Consider the following 21,719-nt stretch of genomic DNA (forward strand, 5'->3'; position numbering starts at 1 on the left):
GCTACGCGCGCGCGCATGGGTCAGGTCCCATGCTCGCCACAGGAGGTAGCCGCGCGCACCTACGCCTTGGCAGATGCGTGCACTAGAGCACACCGACAACACATTAGGGAGCGACTCGGAGTGCGAAAAAACGTGGTAAGGAGCGGCGTTCTCGGCACTCGGCTTGGGAAGGTTGGCCACGCGACGTCATGCGCCCCCCTTGGTGTTTTTTTTTACCTCCATGGCTTGCACTAGCAGCCTTCCCTAGTAAAAAAAACCCTATGTGTCACATCATGCAGATTTCTCATACTAAACTCGTACAAATCTCATATGTCATACAAATATCATTCCAAGTATGAGAAACATGTGATATTGTGTGAGATTTGTATGAGAAATTTGTATGAGTTTATTGTGACTCATATGGTTTTCTCGCTAGGGTTGCGATAGTAAAATGCGCAGGAACGGGTCGGCGCCACCGCTCGAGGTTATACGATCCGTTCAAACACGCGCACGCCTAGCCTCTCTCACTCTTTTTCGTGTGTGATTTTATTACAACACGCAGCACCGCGCTATCCTACATCGCGTGTTCTCCGCTCAAGCAAAGCCCGCAGACCTATGCTTCCTCACGCATTCACGCCGTCAACCCCGGAAATGCCCCAGTGCTTCTCCTATCCCTTTTTCGCCTGCCGTTTGGCCTCGCCGCAGTATTAATTTCGCCTGACCTTTTTCGGACCACTGAATATCCCCACCACAACACGTAGAAAAAAAGATATATAATAAATCATATATACGAAACATATGTCAGAGTGTCTGTTGGGCTCAGAAAAACCCGTGTAACGTGGGCGATGAAGAAATATTAAGAACAAACCATATATGTGTTAAATTATAGGCGCATTCTGTTTAAATTATCTGCCTCAAACTGTATTATTTATTTATGCCTAAGCGTTTAAGAGCTGGTGGCAAAGAAAATGACCGGTGTTCGGCGTCCATTAGAAACAAAAATTTCAGGTCATTAAAACAAAGCAGCTAAATTACAGAGAGTACGAATATTTCCGAAATGACTCGACATAATTCTGTAATGTAACTTGGTGCAGTTACCGGTTTCAGAGATTGAGCCCAGGCCTACTGCGGGGCTAATTAGAACTCTGCACATTCTACAAAGGCTTATTGTTTAGTACAACACAGCAGCACGTTTATGAATACTGCACTATATCTTATAATAAAAGAGATAATGAGGGAAAGATGCAAAACATGATATTGCGTTTCATTCCTTAAGGCTAAGCTTAATTACCTGGAAACTTTTAGCCTTCCATGTATGATTTATTAGTACATACCATGATCTTTTTTCAATTGTACATACCATCATCATCGTCCCGCTGTGCTGGCTCCCGCACTCGCCTGAGTTCGCCATCGGGTTAAACGCTAGCCACCGGATACCTTGATCGCCATCACGAACTTTCCATCTTTAATTGGTCTTTTTCACAACTGGTGAAGGTGAAACTCGCTCCCGTTGCTGCCTTGTGTCCTGCATCTCGGTGGAGCTGCGTTCCAGTCGCCGTTTGGCAACTTCCACCATCGTCATGTCAACCGAGAGCAGTCCCGACCCGGCAGGACCCTCTACCTCCACTGCATCTACTGCACCGCCGCCTTTGACTGTGCCCATTATACAACGCGACACGCTCCTGTCCGCTGGTTGTTGCGACGAAAACTTTAATGACTGGCTCGACACCTATGAACGCTGCAGTCCCTACAACCGGTAGGACAATGCTTTAAAATTTCTCAACGTTTCTTGATACCTTATTGAGGTCGCCAGGAACTGATTCATTAACTGCGAGCCCCACACCACTAACTAGCCCACCTTCAAACAGCAGTTCCGACAGCACTTCGCTGACCCGGATGTCCAGACTGAGATCGCCAAGAACATTCTCGCTTCCCGCCTTCAAGGTTCCGATGATTCATATGCGTCTTACATAGAGGTTGTACTTTCTCTTAGCCGGCGTATTAGTCTCACCATGCCCGAACCAGAACTCGTACACCAAGTCTTGAAAGGAATCAATTAAGTGGCTTTTAACATCCTTGTTTCCCTGAATCTTTGAAGCGTCTATTCGATTATTACAACCTGCCAACGCTTCGACCAGCTACAATCCTCCCGATTGCAGCCCGGCTTCGCTACTGGCCCGTCCTCTGCTGACCTCAATCTACGAGCCCTGATTCCAGCAACCATCCACGAGGAACTCCGAGCCCTAAGCCCTTTCTGTCGGCACGGATGCGATTATCCTAGCTCGCTTCCTAATGACGCCGGCCTTCGCAACATCGTTAGAAAAGAGTTGGTAGCTATCACCCAACCTGTCGCACCTGACCCTCCTGCACCTCACCCAGCGCCGACCTACACTCACGTCGCTGCAGCCCCACCTCCTTTGTTCCCCCAACCTAACAAGCACCGCCATACAACCTCATTAATGCCATGGCAGCGACTCAACCTACGCCTCCTTATTACGCACCTTGACGCCTCTCCCATCAAGTTGCTACTATTGTGGGATTCGAATACATATATCCCGCTTTTGTAGTCGACGCTTCAGAACAAGTGCCGTGGTTACGACGTCTTCGAAAGTGACATACATTTATATTATCAGCGCCGACCTATACACGGCCCACCTCGCTGATCCTCTCCCCCACCGTTATCCTCGTCTCAACCAAGAGAAGCCCATGTATCCCGATGCCAGTCCCCTTCCCCATATCGCCGCTTTGTATTTACACTTCTACCACCAACGACTCTCCCTTTCCTTCACGCGAAAAGCTAAGCGATGCCGCTTTCAGAGGTGAAACTGCACTTTGCGAACTTACCAAGAGTCCTCCTCATCGCTCGTACAATATGATTGCCGTTTTAGCTGAAGGATTACAGGTCGAAGCTTTGATTGACACTGGCTGTCATTTTTCTTATTCACGTTGATTTGTGTCACCGTTTGCGGAAATTCAGAACACCATATGATGGGCCAGAACTTTGTGGAGCAAATGACGTCCCTCTGCGTACTTCAGCAAAGTGTACAGTTAGAGTTGTTATAGACGGCTTCCGCCACCATGTGCAGTTTGCTGTGCTTTCACCTTATGCGCATCTGATGATTATTGGATGGGATATTTTGTCAACCGCTTCAGCGTTATTTCTTGTGGCGACCATGTCATCAAATGACAGACATTGATTTTTCATCTAACGTTTCTGAACATCTTTCTCTAAGCCGCAGCTGATACTGTATTGCCTCCACAGACCGAAAAACTTCTTACAGTTGTTTCTGAACACATCACTGACGGGGATGTACTCATCGCACCATCTCGTAGTCATCTTGCACGTGGAATCGCCTTCCCATTAAGTATTGTATGGTTCCGCAGCGGATCATCGTAATGGTAACCACGAACACTACCCATGAATCATTCGTGCTGACTAAAGGAACTTCCCTGACATGCATAGTGAATGCTCCGCCTATATCATGACAGTGTTCACCGCCCTGCTGCCTCACTAACGTGATTCATCGCATGTCTCTTTTCCCGTTCTGTCAAAGATAATAAACCCGAATCTCATACCGCACCAACGCCAAGAATTGCTGGAATTGCTTCAAACCCACCAAGCTATTTTTGATGCCACGTCCCAACCACTAGAACGGACTAAAGTTGCACACAACTGCACCTCCACTGAAGGTAACTAGATCGTACGCCGATGGCATTATCTCGATGCTGTACCGGAGCGAAACGTAATTGAAGAAAATGTCAATGACATGCTCCGTCGTGATAATATTCATGCTTCAACAAGGCCGTGGTCCTCTCCAGCAGGATTAGTTAAAAAAAAGACGCATCGGTATGATTTTGTGTTGACTATGCGCACTTAACAAAACCGCAAAGATGTCTACCCAAGGCCGAGAACTGATGATGCCCTTGACTCTCCTCAAGGATTCAAATATTTCTCCACCTGGACCTCCGCTCAGGTTACTGGCAATTACCTATGCACGAGGACGACAAAGAAAAACCTCTCGCAACTTTGATGGACTTTACGATTTTAATGTTATGCCCTTCGGCCTTGATAACGCACCAGCGACATTTGAAAGAATGATACCCTACATCGTTGCCTAAAATGGAGAACCTGTTTAAGTTACTAGGGCAACTATGTTATGTTTTCGTCAACTTTTAACGACTATATCATGCACCTGAATGAGGTCCTCACGTATCTTGCTTCAGCGGGCCTTCAGATCAACACCAATAAGTGCCACCTTTACACAAAGAAATTAAAATATTGGGACATCTGGTTAGCCACGAAATTTTTTCAGACCCTGAAAAAATCATTGCTGTCTTCAACTTTGCTTGTCCACAGCGAACTGCAGATTTACGCAGTTCCCTCGGCTTGGCGTCCTACTTCCGGCATTTTATAAGGCATCTTGCCACAACGGCTGCTCCACTTCATGAACTACTTAAAGCGCGAAGCGCTTTCCTATGAACTGAACAGTCAGACAGTGATTTTAACGGCCTAAAGCACGGCCTCACATCAGATGCTGCTGTGGGTTACTTCAGCTACAGCACTACAACCAGCCTGCACACTGATGCCAGTGGTTACGGTCTTGGCGCTTTACTTGTGCAGCGCAATGCAACTTCGCGTGAGAAGAGAAAGTGATAGCCTTCGCCAGCCTGACCATGACTCCAGGTGAAAACAAATGCACCATTACCGAGCAGGACCCAGGTAGCACGAATTTGGCTATTTAGGGGGGGCCCTGGTTGATCCGACGTAGGCAGTACAGGACAGCCCTTGTAGGCTCAATGTGAGTGCTGCAAGAGGGGCCGACATAGGCCTGAAGGGGGCTGTCGACAGAGTCCCGATGGGCCCCAATAGGGACCGATGCAGGCAGCCCTTGCGGGGCTGCCCACATTTTTCCAGCATCGCCAAAGGGCACATCCCGCCAACTCCCCACGATGATCCTACTTTGGACAGATTCGGGCAGCCGCTCTGGGTGAACATTTAATTTTTTATTTCGGTTCGCCCCTCAGATAATGGCATAGGACCGATGCGGATCCTATAGCGCAAGCCGCACTTGGGCTTGCCCACATTTATCTCATAGGGTTCGACGCAGGAAATTGATGGAAAGCCCCTGTCCATGTTTTTGCAATCATGATTTATGCACATAATTAATTATTTTATGCATGTCTGCCCCTTCTAAGCAGCCACAGTATTAAATTTTACAATATTTCATACCATTAATCTAGCCTAAATGACTTCATGTGCATCTTGTTCAGGCTATGGAGAAGTGTGTTCTGAACAGTAATATTGTGCTGAGTGTTGCAGGCTATCCACAGCACCCACATTAGGAGCAATAGTTATCAATTGGTATGTTTTAGCCTCAGCGCAATTTGCATGAGCGCGAGAACTAAAGCCACGTAATATTTCTTGCCGACTAAACATGGAACAACTGTTATACAAATCATCTATAGTAGTAATATAGGGCAACGTCTAATACAAATAAAGGTTGGAAAGAATCATTACACAATTGTACACACGCCTTCTAGCCCCATTGCGGCCGATGTGGGACCTACAGCGGTTTTGTGTGGGCAGCCCCAATTGGGCTGGATGTTGTTTTTGAACCTAAAGCCCACTTGCTGCTGCACGTGCCTTCAACTTCTCCACAAGGGACCGATTTTGATATCATGTGGGCGAGCCCACCTCCCAGCCCCATTACGACCCATGTGGGATATAAAGCAATTTTTTTGTGGAAAGCCTCAATATTCAGGTGGGTGTGGTTTTTGAACCTGGAGCCCACCTGCAGTAGCACGTGCCTTCAAATTTCCCACAAGAGACCAATTTCGGTACCTTGTGGGCACGCCCGCCTTCCAGCCCCATTACATCCTAGGGGGATCTACAGCGGTTTAGCTATATCTGCCTCAGTAACCTACAAGGGCCGATTGGGGCAGCATGTGGGCAAGTCCATTTTTTTCGCCCCACTACGGCCGATGTTGGTCCCACAAAGATTTTATGAGGGCGGTCTCATTTCGGATCTATGAGGGCTTTCCCATAAAGAGCCCACGTTTAGGTTGGATTGTCCTTAAGTATCTGACAAAGGACCCTTGCGGACTGGCTGCAGGAATGTGCTCCGCATTTGCCCGAGCAAGCCGCTGTTGGACCCATGCAGAAGGAACAGGGGCAAGCCCAGGGCAGGTAATTTTCCACAGCTCCTACTTTTGTCGCCGTTTAAGCCAGGTAACATACTCAGTGTGGCTGGGTTCAGAAAGGTTCCCACCTTCACCGGCCTCCATGCTCCTTTCTTCTTGCCGAGATTCTTATGCTGTTCTCGATATCCGCTTTAAGTATGTAGTACTTGTGACATCGAGAAAAGAGTCTAGACGCTCGTTTCTTGAAATGCGTTCATCCTCGAAGTTAGTTGCAGAAATCGGCCGGAAGGTAATACCCACGGCACTTCTTCCTCTTTGTTTTCACTCACACCTTTGCGACGACGCGATACCGTAAGCTGCCAGCCAACATATAAAGCCCTGCCTTAACCGAGCCGTGTGTACCTGCCTGCGTGACCTAGGGACAACGTCAATGCAAGGGACTTGGAACGCTGCTTCTAGTGTTACCCTCCCATATGAGAGGAGAGGCGCGAATCGGCAGCTGCTGCCAAACGTAATGGCAAGTAACGAAAGCATTATGGATAGACAGACGGACATACTGAAAGAATCCGCGAGCATGAGCCATTAAAAATTACCGCCTGAAAAATGTGAAAATAGTGCTGTAAAATGTCTCAAGAATCTTGAGACATTAAGGCAACATGTTGGAAAGATAAACTGCATTTTATTGTCTCGAGGTTGATTGTACAAAAGAAAAATCCATTGTGTCGGTCTTTTGCATTAAGCAGCCAGGGGTTCTCGGCACATACCGTTTGTCAAATTAGGTGCTTAACAATTCCTTTCTTGGTACCGTGATGCGAACTAACGAATATATATGACTGCTACTTTTACGTCACTGCGACCGTATGGAAGGATAGAAAGGAATGTCTAAATACTAAACAGGTGCAGCCAAGGGATTCTGGTTGCCCTTCATATGCCGCTTGCAAAAATATGAAATTCAATCTGAAATCAACGCCGCAGAAAAGCAGGTAACATCTTTTGATGTCTACATTTACCTATTTTGAAACTTCATGTTTTTGGGGGCTCTGTCTCTTGTTGGTGTGTCCATGATGCCTGCAGGTTTGGGGCACAACTGAATATAGGGCTGGCGATAATTCAAGGCGAAAACTTTTGGCCGCTATATATCTACGTGCAGAAGTACAAGAGGGACCGCTATATATCTACGTGCAGAAGTACAAGAGGGCGTCTGTATTCACCCTCCTATAAAAAATGCATTTCTTAACAAGTCTTTAAAGTATGTCCTTGTCGCGAAATTTTCAGATTGCCTAAATTTCTGCTTGTATTCGCCTTATGTTTTCATAATTGCTAGGATGCGGAATACAATGCGCTCACTTAAGGCGGATATTAAGCACATTCAAAATGTCTGGCTCAAGATAGGTTCTGAATGAAAAACACAGGATTGCCGAGAGCCGAAACTTTCTTCTTTCTCCAAAAGAGAACGGAAGCACATATGTATACACTGAGCTGCGTGCAAGATGTAGACAATTGAAGTAGCCGCCATTTCCAACATCTGTATGCGAATTAACTTAAACGTGAACCAGATTGGTCCCATCTGCCCAAGGTGTCCAAGCGTCCACTCAATTTTATAACTTTACCTTCCTTAGGAGGATAAGTATTTTTCGCGATCTAATTCCTTTCCCTAGATGATTTCCGCCTGCGCCGTGCGCTCCTTCAAAGAAAAAGATATGTCCTCAGCGCAGTCATTTCGGATTCACCTTGAGTAGTAGTAGCAGTAGTATGTGGTTATTTTATTATATCCAAATAGAAGGAAAATGTGTTTGACAGTCCCGGTATCTGCTAGCTGATATATGAAGCACCTGAACTGTTAATAATTATATTCTAAGTGGTATAAGACGTGGCATTCGGTAACTGCTGGGAGGCTTTAGCTTTGTTGTTTCTGATGAGGTTGTTTTATTGCATCAACGCTCTATATGCGTCGCCTCTTTCACCTCATATAGATTTGCATTCTGAAGGTGAGACAGTGAACGGTACGTTTGAGAAGTGCGGAATATCTTAAACTAAAACGGCTTCTGTAACTAGCTGCGGATTTACTTTGCTCAGCTACTGCTTTTCTATCCGTTATCTCATGTTTTATGGTACACTTGCACACTGCATTTCTGCTCGTTTAGCATGGCGATGCTTCTTGTAATAGACGTGATACGAGCCATTGTTAGCCCTTATGGGCTTCTTCAATCCACCAAAAACCAGGTTTTACACACTGCAGGGGCATGGAAAAAAAAGCTATTGCAGAAACGTTTATGCAAAACATTTACCAAAGGTCAGACAACTTGGGCGTTCTTAATCTTCTTGCCTCTCTACATATGAGATATACCCACACTGGGGTTTGGTCAGGGTTTAGTGTAGGTAAAATAAATTTATATCATCGTGCTTTCCAAAAAAAAGAATGCACGGGAGAAAACATCGTAATCCTCTGCATGCTCCGGCTCAAGGCAAGATACGAAATGCACCAGACCACACTAAATGATAGCTTATAGTCGGTACTTTCTTAGTATCTATCTAAGGGGAAGAAGAGGGCGAAGTCCAAAACACACACTGAATGAATGGCAGGGTGCTGCTGTTGTCTGCTTCCGTCTGATGCTTGTCGCATCTACCACCACGCCAGTTCACTGGTATGGCCGTTACACGTGGGGACATTGGCCAGTCGTAGTTTTGAAGCGTCACTTCGCTGCCGAGATAAAGCCAAGATCACCGCGTGCTTTCGATGATGTTCAAACAGCTTCGAGGTCAAGTTGGAACTCATGCCAAAATTACTTATGACAGCTGTGTACCATCCAAAAATCAAAAGTAAAGGTCAAAGGTGGCAAGTTGCCTGACGTGTGAGCAGCTGCATGACACATGACCGGTGACGTCAATGTTGAGAACATATAGGTGTTCCGCGCAGCTCGGCCGCTACTACCTCATCACACTAGGTTTTAGAAATTCATGAATATGTATTTTTAGAAAGTATAACTTCTCTAGTTAGAACAAGACAGCTGCATTTTTAGCCTTTTCTCTGTCCGTCTGTGCTTTAGCGCGGAATTTTTGTCTATGAATCTAAAGAATGTTACACTTGCGCGTATGGACACACAATTTAGCGTTCATATTCTGGTGTAGAACTCTTTTTATTTTAGATACCCTTTTGGATACTCCGTTCGATGCAGCTTGAGTGTTAATAGTGATCATCAGCATTACTATACCCACTGCAGGACGAAGTCCCCTCCCATATTCCTCCAGTTAACTCTGTCCTGTGCTAGCTGCGTCCACTTGACCCTTGAACTTCTTAACCTCCTCCGCCGACCTAACTTTCTGCCGCCCCCTGCTACTCTTTTCTTTCCTTGGAATTTAGTTTGTTACCCTAAACGACCATCGGTTATCCTCTCTTCGCACTACATGTCCTGGCCATGCCCATTTCTTCCTTATTTCCACTACAATGTCAGTAACTTGAAATATTTCTCTGACCCACTCTGCACGCTTCCTATCTTTTAACGTTACGCCTATCATTTTTTCGTTCATAATCCTCTGCGTTGCCCACAACTTAAATAGAACTCCTTTCGTTAGCCTCCACATTTCTGCCCAATAGGTAAGTACAGGTAAGAGGCAGCTGTTGTATACTTCCCTCTTGAGCGATATGGTAAGCTGCTAGTCATATTCTTCAAATGCTTGCCAAATGCGCTTCATCCCAAGCTTATTCTCCATGTTTTTCCCTCTCATGGTCCGGATCTGCGGTTACTACTTGTCCTAAGAAGACATATTCGCCTACTACTTCCAGGTCTTCGCTACCTAATGTAAACGGCTGTTTCTTCCCGAAGCTCTTGAAAACTATCATAGTCTTCTGCATATTGATTTCCAAGCCTACCTTTCTACTTGTCCTGTCTGGGTCATCAATAATTCATTGCAATTCACTCCCAGTTACTTAGGAAGGCCATGTCATCATCAAATCACATATTACTGAGGTATTCTCCATCTACCCTTCTCCCTAACTTCTCCCATTCTAAGTCTCTGAATACATCACCTAAGCAAGCTGTAAATAGTACTAGGGAGATCGTGTCTCCTTGACTGACACCTTTATTTATTGGCATTTTGTTACCTTAATAATGGAGAACTATGTTTGCTGTGCGGCCAATGTATGTATCTATCTTCCAGTACTTTCATTTGCGGCTTCAAAACACACTGATTTCGCAATGGCTGCATGAGCGCCGTGGCCTCAACTGAGTGCATGCTTTTTCGTTATCAGTGAATGCTGTGATAAGTGCTGGTTATATTCCGAGTATTTTTTATCACCTGGTTGATGGTACGGTTATGATCGATGGTAGAGTAGCTTAAAATACCTTTGCAAAAACCTGCTGGAGCTTTTGCTTGATTGAAGTGTAAGGGTGTCTTGATTCTGTCAGCTATTACTTCAGTAAATATTTTATACCTAACAGAGCGTAAGCTGATTGCTCTGTAAATTATCATGTCCACAGGTTCCACTTTTTTATGAATTAAGATAATGTTTGCATTCTTCTGTAGTTGCCGGTACCGTCGATGCGTCGATGACACCACGCATGCGTATACAGGGTGGCCAGTTTTCCTAGCACGATATGCCCGCCGTCGTTCAACAAATTTACAGTTACCTGACCCATTCTCAAACTCGTCTTTCGTCACTGGCGGAACATCTGACTGCTTTTCCTACTTCCAATTCATTGTTGTCTTGACTACTTTGGCTACTGCAGACATCATTACAGAACTTTTTGGCTACCTTTACTGTCTTGTCCCTATTCTTAATGACATTGCCCGTTTCGTACTTAGCACTCAGATCGAATTTTCGCCGATGCCCAATTTCTCTTTCACCGATTTAAGGCTTCCCGCCGCGGCGGTGCAGTGGTAACACGCCCAACTATTGTGCCAGAGCACCCGGGTTTGATCCAGACCGTGGCGACTGCGTTTTGATGGAGGCGAAACGAAGAGGCGTGCGTGTGCTGTAGGAAGAAGGAAACGAAAATGCACGGGCTTGCTACTGGCTCTGTAGTGGAGCCACCTCCGCTGCTTCGTGCGGACAGAAGAGAAAATAGAGAAGAAAAAGAAGAAGCAAAGAAAGATGCGCGCCGCTACAACAGCCTTCGTCCACCACATAAGCGGTGGCGCATGCAATGACGGCCTAGAACAGATAAAAATTGCCCACGATTACGTTACTTCCTCCCCTTCATGGATCACTGCCTTGTCGTGGCGGAGGGGCTTGCGAAACTCGATGAAGTCGTGAGCTCTCCTGTGTAGGGCCACCCAAGATAGACAGGTCACGGCAGAGAGTTCTGACAAAATGTGATTCACTGGAGAAGGTAATGGCAACCCACTCCAGTATTTCCTGCCAAGAAAACCCTATGGCCAGTCACAATACCAATAAAGATAGGGCACCGGCAGATGAGCCCCCAGGTTGGAAGGCGTCCCACATGTGACTGGGGATGAACAAAGGGCGATTCCTAGTAGCTCCAGGACGAATGAAGCGGCTGGGCTAAGCCAAAAGGACGTTCAGTTGTGGATGTGTCGGGAAGCGACCGGAAAATCCGATGTTGCAAGGTGATATATCACATAGCAACATAAATTGTAAGATCTATGACGCAAGGTAAACTGGATGCCGTCAAGCGAGAAATGGACAGATTGGACATTGATATCTTGTGTATCAGCGAGATCAAGTGGACCGGAATGGGAGAATTTAACTCCGGCGACCACTTTGTCTTTTATTGTGAGCACGAATCTAAGAGAAGGAATGGGGTCGCTTTCACAGTAAACAGAAGAATGGGCAATGCAGTGCCAAGATACAACCCCAAAAACGACCGAATGATTTCACTTCGGATCCAAGGTTACCCTTTCAACATAACAGTTATCCAAATCTATGCACCGACCACTACTGCTGAAGAAGCTGACGTTGAGAGATTTTATGCGGACCTAAAATGCCTTTTAGACCGCGCCCCATCATCAGACGTCCTTTTTCTCATAGGAGACTGGAATGCTAAAGGTCGGGAGTGAAGAAATATCCGGAAGTACAGGCAAGTTAAGTCTTGGCGAGCCAAATGAAGCTGGGCAGAGGCTAGTAGAGTTTTGTCAAGAAAACAACCTTACCATAGCGAATACTCATTTTCAACAGCACAAGAGGTGCCTGTACACATGGATTCCACCGGACGGTCTGTACAGGAATCAGATCGATTATATTCTTTGCCGGCAGAGATGGAGAAGCGCTATACAAGCAGTAAAAACAAGGCCTGGGGCCGATTGTAGCACCGATCATCAGCTTCTTGTTGCCAAAATTAAGCTTCGATTGAGAAAAACGCAGAAAACTAGAAGGCCTTTCAGGTATGATCGGAGTCAAAGTCCATTAGAATATGCTGTGGAAGTGAGGAATCGATTTCAAGAATTAGATCTAGAAGACAGAGAGCCCGAAGAGATGTGGACTGATGTTCGTGATATAATACAAGAAGTGGCTACTAAGGTAGTTCCAAAGCAAAAGAAATGCAAGAAAGAAAACTGGTTATCTGAAGAGGCTTTGCAAATAGCTGAGGAAAGGAGGATGGCAAAAGTTATGGGGGAAAGAGAAAGATAAAAGGTTCTCAATGCGGATTTTCAGAAAATAGCAAGGAGAGATAAGAATGCCTTCCTGAACATACAGTGCCAAGCAGTTGAGGACAACAGCCCCTTAAGGAACACAAGACCTCTGTATAAGACAATCAAAGATATCAAAGGAAGCTTCTGTGCTAAGCTGGGCGTGATAAAGGACAAACGAGGCAAGCACCTCACTGAAGCCTCAGAGATAAAGAAGAGGTGGCAGGAATACACAGAAGAACTGTACAAGAAGGACCCGAATGTGCAAACCCAACATAAGACGGTTGTGATTACTGATCTCGAGCCGGGCATCCTGAAGAGTGAAGTTGAATGGGCCTTAGCCAGCCTTGCTAAGAACAAAGCTAGCGGAATTGATGGCATTCCAGCCGAGTTGCTTCAAAACCTCAACCATGATGCTGTTAACATTCCGACTACATTATGTCAAAAAATTTGGACAACACTGCAGTGGCCACAGGATTGGAGGAGGTCAGTTTACATCCCCATTCCAAAGAAAGGCAGTGCCAAAGATTGTTCCAACTACCGCACGATTGCGCTTATTTCGCATTCTAGCAAGGTGATGATGAAAATCCTCCAAGGTAGGCTGCAGCAGTATGTGGATCGGGAGCTTCCGGACGTGCAAGCTGGGTTTCGCAAGGGCAGAGGAACTAGAGACCAAATTGCCAACCTTCGCTGCATCATGAAAAAAAGCAAGAGAGTTCTAGAAACCCATCTACATCTGCTTTATTGATTATGCGAAAGCGTTTGACTGCGTAGATAACAGCAGATTGTGCCTAGCTATCCAAGAGATGGGAGTTCCAATTCACCTCATCTGTCTCCTCAGGAACCTGTATGAAGGACAAGAGGCCACAGTCAGAACTGGGCATGGTCTTACTGATCGGTTTCTGATTGAGAAAGGAGGGAGGCAAGGCTGTATACTGTCGCCCTGCCTATTTAACCTATATGCAGAGTGCATCATGAGGAAGGCCGGTGTGGACGAGTCTTCAGATTGAGTGAAGATTGCTGGAAAACTTATCAACAACCTTAGATATGCGGATGATACCACTTTAATGGCAGAAAGTGAAGTGGAACTCAAGAGACTTCTGATGCGCGGACACGAAGAGAGTGAGAAGTTAGGGCTTAAACTGAACATTAAAAAGACAGAGATCATGGCATCTTGTCCTATCAAGTCCTGGAGCATCAATGGACAAGACGTGGAAGCTGTGACAGATTTTCTCTTCTTGGGCTCCAAGATTACCTCGGAAGGAGACTGCAGCCATGAAATTAGGAGACGCCTGCTTCTAGGAAATAGAGCAATTGTTAGCCTTGACCGCCTAGTAAAGAGCAGAGACATTAGTCTGCCAACCAAGATCCGTATTACTCGTGCTAAGGTCTTTCCAGTTGTGATGTATGGATGTGAGAGTTGGACTGTGAAAAAGGCTGACCGCCGAAGAATTGACGCGTTTGAATTGTGGTGCTGGCGAAGACTTTTGAGAGTTCCTTGGACTGCTAGAAGATCAAATCATTCGATATTGTCGACCATAAACCCTGACTGCTCTTTGGAGGGTCAAATTCTAAAGTTAAAACTCAGCTACTTTGGTCATCTGATGAGAAGAGAGGAGTCGCTGGAGAAAGATTTGATGTTGGGAAAGGTTGGGGGTCACCGGAGAAGGGGTAGGCAGCGAACGTGTTGGTTAGATGGCATCCTCGAGGCACTGCAGATGAAGTTATGTGATGTTAGGAAGATAGTGAGAGACCGGAAAGCGTGGCGTGACATGGTCCATAGGATCACGAAGAGTCGGGCACGACTGATTGACTGAACTGAACTGACGATACTTCCTAATGCAAAATTTGAGCGCAGCTTATCAACTCCTTCACGTTTTCGATAGATTGAGTCGAAGATTTAGAGCAAGACACGTTTGTACAATTACAGAACACTTTATTTTAATTTTTCACAAGTATTTCATCAGAAACACTCCACTAACAGTTCCTGGCTGTCATGAAAGAAGCTTTGTGGTTGGAGAAAAGAAGAGAGCAATTGATTTATCGGTAGGTTGCGGGAAGCAGCTCGTGGGCCCGTAGGAAACTTGCGCGACAAACACACAGCAGCCACAAATTGATGCCGCTGCCGCCGCTAGCGAGGAAAGCGAGTGAGAACGGGATGCATGCACCGTAATGCGCTGACAGCGAGCCCGCGTTTCTGCAAGCGGAGAGCCCCCTCGCTGCCACATAGGAAGAGGGGGACCCCCTCCTCTTTCTGCATGGTGGCGAGGGTGTCCGATGCAGTCAGCTTGTCTTGACGCGCTAGCGGCGGTAGCGGCATCAGTCAGTCTCTGCTAGCGCTGCCTCTGGCGACGCCCTCTCCCCCTTTCCTTTCCTCGTGTTCTCCGGTTGCTGCGCGCGCTCGCCCCCATTGTTCGCCGCTTAGTGTACCTCCCTCCCCACTTGCTGCGAGGTTCCGGTTGCCGAGGCGCCGGCTCGAACTGGAGGGATGAAAAGGGGTCGGAGCTGGTTACGAGGCCGAGGTGGTCGACGCCGACGCCGACGACGAAGACGACGCGAAACACAGGAACGGGCTCCAAACAGCTGCGCTTTTAAAATTCGGTGGCTAGATATCCCCGGCCGCAAACTGCGTTGACCTGCCGTCCCAGCGCTGTAGGATTAGGAATTGCAACCCTTTACCACCTCAGCCAGGTAGTCGAAATTACTCCGTAGCCCTCTACTCCGGCTCCCCTTTCTCTCTTTAAACTTTCTCTTCCACCTTCCTCCCTTCTCTTACACCGCAATTCAGTTGTTCACAGAGACAAGTGTAACAGATACTGCGTCTTTCCTTTCCTCTGAACCAATAATAATAATAATAATAATAATAATAATAATAATAATAATAATAATAATAATAATAATAATAATAATAATAATAATAATATTATTATTATTATTATTATTATTATTATTATTATTATTATTATTATTATTATTATTATTATTATTATTATTATTATTATTATTTACGGCTTCCCTGTTCCTTACAGCATGGTAAGTTTTCTTCATGGTATACGGCTTTATATCGGCCACTTTGCGCTTATTGATTAGCTTTGATATCTCTGCGAATTCTACCTGGTCTTTTGGATTCACGTGCAACAATGTGAATCATATCACATTAAAATGACCGCCTAGACAAAGGATAGCAAATGCCATTTGGTTTCAAATTAGCAATATGGTGTTCCCGGTACAAAAGAATGCGCAGAAACTGGTTTTTACGAAGCTGTAAGGGCAGCTGATTAATTCAACCTACAACGCTTCGCAACTGCTTGCCCTTTTTTTTTAAACCAACTGATAAAGTTATGATGTCTGCTGCTGCAAATCAGACATTATTCAAATCTAGTCATACCAGAGGCAATCAGAAGCATGTTCACAACAAAACTGCATCTTGTAATTACCTCATTGTGAACAAAACCTAAAATGTAACCGGCTGCCCCAGCTACACCAACTCCCCAACCAACACACATTTTTTGTTACATCACGGAGAAAGCTCGCCTTTTTTTTTATTGACTGCTCACTTTGCACTCTCTACATAAATCTTTAAGTATGAGAAATAATTGAAAAATGTCAAATGGGGCATACTATTTGGCCGTCTCTAAAGAACGAAAATAACTTTGTCCTTGTTTTCATTTGACATTCTTTGAAAATATTCAAGAAAACTGAACAGAGATCTCCTATTTGAATGCATAAAATTTTCTATCTATATTTCCAGGCTGGTAGACCTCAAGATGAAACAATATCGGGTAGCATTCATCCTTTTTCTTATGGCATGCAGATATATCAATACGTGTGAGGTATGCTTATATTCCTTGTCATTCTATTTTCCTATCTACAAGGTGACATTATTTAAAGTACTGCGGCTACCGCTTTAAAACATTGAGGGCCGATTTGTTTTTATTAGCGTACGCTCCAGTAGCAATGAAATATGCATTTATTTAAAAACTTCTTCAATAATTACGCAGTATATTCCAGGTTCAGGCTTTTCGAAAATTTATGCAAATCGGTCAGCGGTATTAGCAATTATAAAACCAATGAACATATTACAAATAAAGCACAATGTTTATATAGTACAAATATAAAATCATTTTTGATAGCTTCAGCACCGATGCAGTTCTCCTTTAACGTGCCGAAGAGGAGAAAGAAAGACCGGTATGCTAAACAGACAGCCTTTCCGTTGGCTATCCTGCACTGGGGAAAAGGACAAGAGGATTAAAGTGGGACGATAAAGAGGATTGCCTTGTAGGCCTTGAAGGTATTCGACTGTTGTGACCACAGAACAGGGATCTTATGCAGCGTTGAAGGAAACTTTACGTGATATATTAAAAAAACTCTTCTCATTATTAGCAGCTCGAATCGGTTTTTGCGGTTTAACGTCTCAAAGCGACTGAGGCTATAAGCGCCGCCGTAGTGGAGGGCTCCAACAATTTAGACCACCTGCGGTACTTATTGTGTACTGACATCGCACAGGACACGAGCGCCTGGCTTTTCGCCTTCTATAAAAAGCACCCGTCACAGCCGGATTCGATCCCGCATCATTGGACACAGCAGTGAGAGTCCTAACCACTGCACCACCACGGCAGGGCTCATGATTTATAGTTTGTATTTTGGAGACTACCGCAATATAATGCTTAGGCATTACGTCGTTATTGGGCAGGTCAATTTAGAATGATCTTTTATTATATTTCCAAGTGGTGGGTAGAATGACAAAAGGTAGCGAATGAGGAGACAGCAGTTGTGCTTAAATTACCTCTTTATGGTTAACTTGCACCCGCTAATAACCAATCGAATGGGTGGAGGCGAGAACAGAAAGCGTGCTGGGCGGCCGTCGAACTATGTATATCCTCTGCTTTAGGCAGCTTTGAATTTAAACTCTGTGAAGAAACATCTCGGTATAATGACCAAAGGTACGAGTAGAACCTGGAACAACGCGGCAAGACATGCAATCATTCCAAAAACATCTGGGCGCTTGCTGCACTTCACAGAGAAATATGCATCCCGCCTGTGCAACACTTAGCGAAAAAAAAAACAAATATCCTAAACTTTCTTCATATGATAACTGCAACGTATTCAATAAATTAATCAATTAATCAATCGATTTATTTCCAGCCTCCTTTACAAAGAAACTCAGGGCTGCAAGAAAAAGCAGTCATTACGGCCGCTTGATAAGCCTTACCTCCCCTACAAAGAGGCAGATTTGTATCGACTGAAATGGCGAGATTAATGTAAACTTGTTGTACCACACGGAAGGTACAGAAGGTAATAAAGTAATAACTCCCCATGCTTGCTGAGAGTTGTTGAAAGCAGCAAAGAATTAAATGGTGCCTGGCATGTACGCAAAAAAAAAATCATTTTATAAATCAAAGATTTAAGAAAACGGTTTATACTCTTGGTTTGTTGACTGTAAAACAGAGCCGTGAAGCGTTATTCGTTTCAAATTTTAATATAGGAACTTGCTGCAACTGAAATGTTCTTTAATAATGGGAGCACGCTTGACCAATAGCGGCTGACGTGTTCTGAAAGGCAGTAATGATTGTATTTTGGTCTCTGCAGGCGTCCGCTTGCTCAAAGAACGAGGTCAAGGTCAAATGCACGGGAAATGAATATCCAGAGAACATATGTCCAGACATTAAAAAAAGAAGGCCTTGTTCGCCGGGGAACGAAGTGTGCGTGTGTCCAAGCGACAAGTGGAGGCAGCCAGGGACTCATAACTGCGTGTATTCTGATCAATGCTGCGGAGGTAGAATGTGCGGCGCCGGACATTGTCCGCTAGCATGCGGCTACAGCAGTTAATTATGCAGTACTCTTTATATAATAAATCTTATTATTTGTTGTGAGCAATTTCTTGTTAGTATCGCGAAATCGAATTTATTTCTGTGATCGGGAGTGGTAACACAGATGCATACATACCAAGCCGAGAATGCGTCATGTTAGCTTGAAAAGGGAATGTGGTTAAGTTGAGACAACTTGTAGTGGCCCCACCTTTCACTCACCAAGCGCCCCTGAAGAAGATGATTTTGATACCAGTTTCTCGCTGGTTGCTGTTCGAAGCTCAACTAACACGAATAAATGGTTATCTCGCTTTTAGGAGCCTCCTGTCATTCTTTATGTGTTTTACAGGTATTAATTTCCCTGTGCTCTCTTTTCTTCGTATAGCATATGGCCATTCTCATCGCTAAACGCTTTTAAAAGAGATATAACGCTAAACAAAAAAATTTGAATTACAGCTTTCTTACGTTGTGATACTGGCTAGCTCCAGGGATCACCACACGGCAAGCTGGTATCAAGATCATGTGTTGATCTGAATGAACATTCTAGATTGAGCGGGTGCTACTAAAGCATCCAAAGTCAGCATCTTAAGAATATCTGAGATATCAAGGAGCTCATCATTTTTTGCTGCCCCCACAATCCAACTTTTGCAGCTCCCTGGCATCGAACTATGGTGGGCACCAGCCTTAGATTACCTGCCTTATTCACCGATTCCATTGTCAAAGAACTAGATACCTCTCTAAGTAATATCCAGATGTGCCAGGTTCCAACATGTCTAAACCTGAGCCTTTGTTTTCCTTATTTCGTAAAAAATGCTGGGAAAGTTATAAAGCCCATAATTAAGTACAAACAAGCTGCTTTTCCTGTGCTGGAAACATCAGAAATGCGTGGCCGCAAGCTGAAATCAAAAATTCTAGAGGGCACTTTGGACCACTAAAGTGCGATGAGATGAAAGCCGTTATAAGGCGGTGGATCGTAACCCTCCGATAAGGCACCTCCATCTCCATCTCTTCTTTTTCTCCAACCTACCTCCTTTTACGGCGTGGTACATGAGACCGCGGAGAATTGTGACAGATACTGTCATTTTTGTATCCTTTAAATCAATTTTAAATGCCGCTGATTCCCGCTGTACTAACACCTACTCTTTATTTTTCTTTCCTTTTCTGCCTCAACATAATATATGTACTAACGCCTACTAGACATCTGGGTCTGCTTCTGTAGCCTTTGGTAGCCTTGGTAGCCTTTGTGTTTTGTGGTTGTTTCACTGGTAAGGTTTGTGTCCCTGGATTTGTGTCGCGTCGGGTGTTTTAAATATGCGTCAGAGTGGGTACACCGGTTGCAAGTCCATTCTTTCGGCCCGAATGTTCGCCGGGGATTCGTGACAGCATGTGGGGCTGGACTAACTATCATAATACCGGCATCGGTGTCCGATGGGGCAAAAGGGGCCGAGCCCTTTTTGAGCTTGTCCCAGATTCTGCTACATGGGCCTCATTTCGGCGTTGCTCTCGCTAACGCAGCGCACATTTCTGCATCCAGACTACTACGATAGGTTGTCGGATATGTTTCGGAAGATCAAACCTAAATGTAGCCTTTATGTAGGAAAGCTCACAAAGGACAAATTTAGGGCCACCCGTTTAATAACTGTGGAACCTAATTGGGACATAGTGGGGCAGAGATTAGAATTACACGCATGATGCCTCACTCGGTCCTTTGTATGTTACATAAGAGCACGTCCATAATGAATGCGAGCACAATTTAAGTAAGGTAAAGTTGTGCCGCCTTAGCTAAAACGCTTTAGGTTGAGGTGATCTGTAATACGGCTCGACATCGGCGTGCCGGAGTGCTGCCCAGAGCGGTGCCTTGTATGCAATTTGTAAGCACGTGTAACGGCAAGTGTAATTTTGGTGCAAAAACTAGACGTAGCCTTATTGAGGCTGTCAACACTAAACATATTTAGGTTCCTCATCAGCGTTGGCGTTTATGAAAGCTTGGGTGTCCGCATGTTTACTGAATTCTTAAGACTTTTTATCAATGAGGGCTAACGCAATAATAAAGAGGGGTTCTTTTCGCGAGAGATAGCGCTAGCCCAAAAAGCCTGCCAAATTACTGCCGCTGTGGGTACCGCCTTGGCCGTAGCGGTGTTTGGGCCACCAGAATGTCTGCATACAAATGTTCGCGCTCTTTCCAACCCTAATTTATAATAGGGTCGCCCTATATCACTTATATATTATTTGTATAACAAGTGTAAGCACCTTTATTTCCATGGAAAATGTTTGACTTTTGTTCTCGCGGTTATGTAGACTGCGCTTAAATGTTTGGACCATACACACGGGTACGGGTAAGTGGTCCTTCTTAAGTGGTTGTCATTGATAGCCCGCAACTCTGTACATCAATAGCTTTCAGAACACAGAACTTCACTGCCTGAACAAGCTAGAAAATTATGTCTTTGAAATTAGATTGAATATGTAAAATATTGTACAATTCCATTTCGTGGTTGCTTAAAAATGGCGGCAGTCTTATACAAAATATGTGCATAATTATTGCCCGAAGTATTCATTTTGGAGAACTTCCTTGGACTGGGGGTGATCATGAATTATCGTGATCGGACACTTATGGCTATAATGCTGGAAAGCCGAATTTAAGTCTGCCCCTATAGAACCTGGATCGGTATCTCCAGTAGCCATTATAGGAGTAGCTGGCTGAAATATAAAATAAATCTTCATGCTGAGCGGCCGCTCAAATTTCTCCAATGTGGGACCATAAAAGAAATTTGGCGGGACATGCACATTTCATATAGCAGGTTGAATGTCGGCAGTCTAATAAGTGTTGACCACATCGGCCTGAAGTGAGACCCATCGGTGTGTATGTCAGCATCCTCCTTCAGGCCTACGTTGCCACCCGTTACAGCAACGGCATCGAGTCCATCGCCATGGCCCACATTGTCCTCGCAGTACCCACCAGGGCCCTACTCTGTCCTACGCATGATAAATGACAAGTTACGTTATGGCTTAAGAGCAATGAAAGAGCTTCAAAATCTAGCTCGATCATTTTACCATATACAGTTCCCTGCAACTTTATCGTATCCATACTAAAAAAGTCTCCCCGCCTCTACTGGTGGCTCATTTGCGTTGAAACTGAGCACAAAGCTTGCGCGTTCTTGCAGCCTTCTTTACGGAGTAAGTTTGACCATGGTGCTTACTTGGTTT

The 21,719-nt window shown here is 45.0% G+C and overlaps 1 protein-coding gene across 1 annotated transcript in view; it reads left to right on the forward strand.

The window, feature by feature from the left end:
* Positions 1 to 21,505, forward strand: part of LOC146174247 (uncharacterized) — a 39,941-nt gene extending 18,436 nt beyond the window's left edge. Inside the window, exons 2-5 of the mRNA XM_084585360.1 lie at positions 6,093 to 6,166; positions 16,460 to 16,541; positions 18,298 to 18,414; positions 21,398 to 21,505. Of these exons, the coding sequence (XP_084441486.1) occupies positions 6,093 to 6,166; positions 16,460 to 16,541; positions 18,298 to 18,414; positions 21,398 to 21,505 (381 nt within the window). The remainder of the gene's footprint in view (positions 1 to 6,092; positions 6,167 to 16,459; positions 16,542 to 18,297; positions 18,415 to 21,397) is intronic.
* Positions 21,506 to 21,719: the final 214 nt, after the last annotated feature.

This window comes from Amblyomma maculatum, chromosome 11, assembly GCF_055883805.1.
Source record: "Amblyomma maculatum isolate TAMU_Amacu chromosome 11, ASM5588380v1, whole genome shotgun sequence".
Classification (NCBI taxonomy): domain Eukaryota; kingdom Metazoa; phylum Arthropoda; class Arachnida; order Ixodida; family Ixodidae; genus Amblyomma; species Amblyomma maculatum.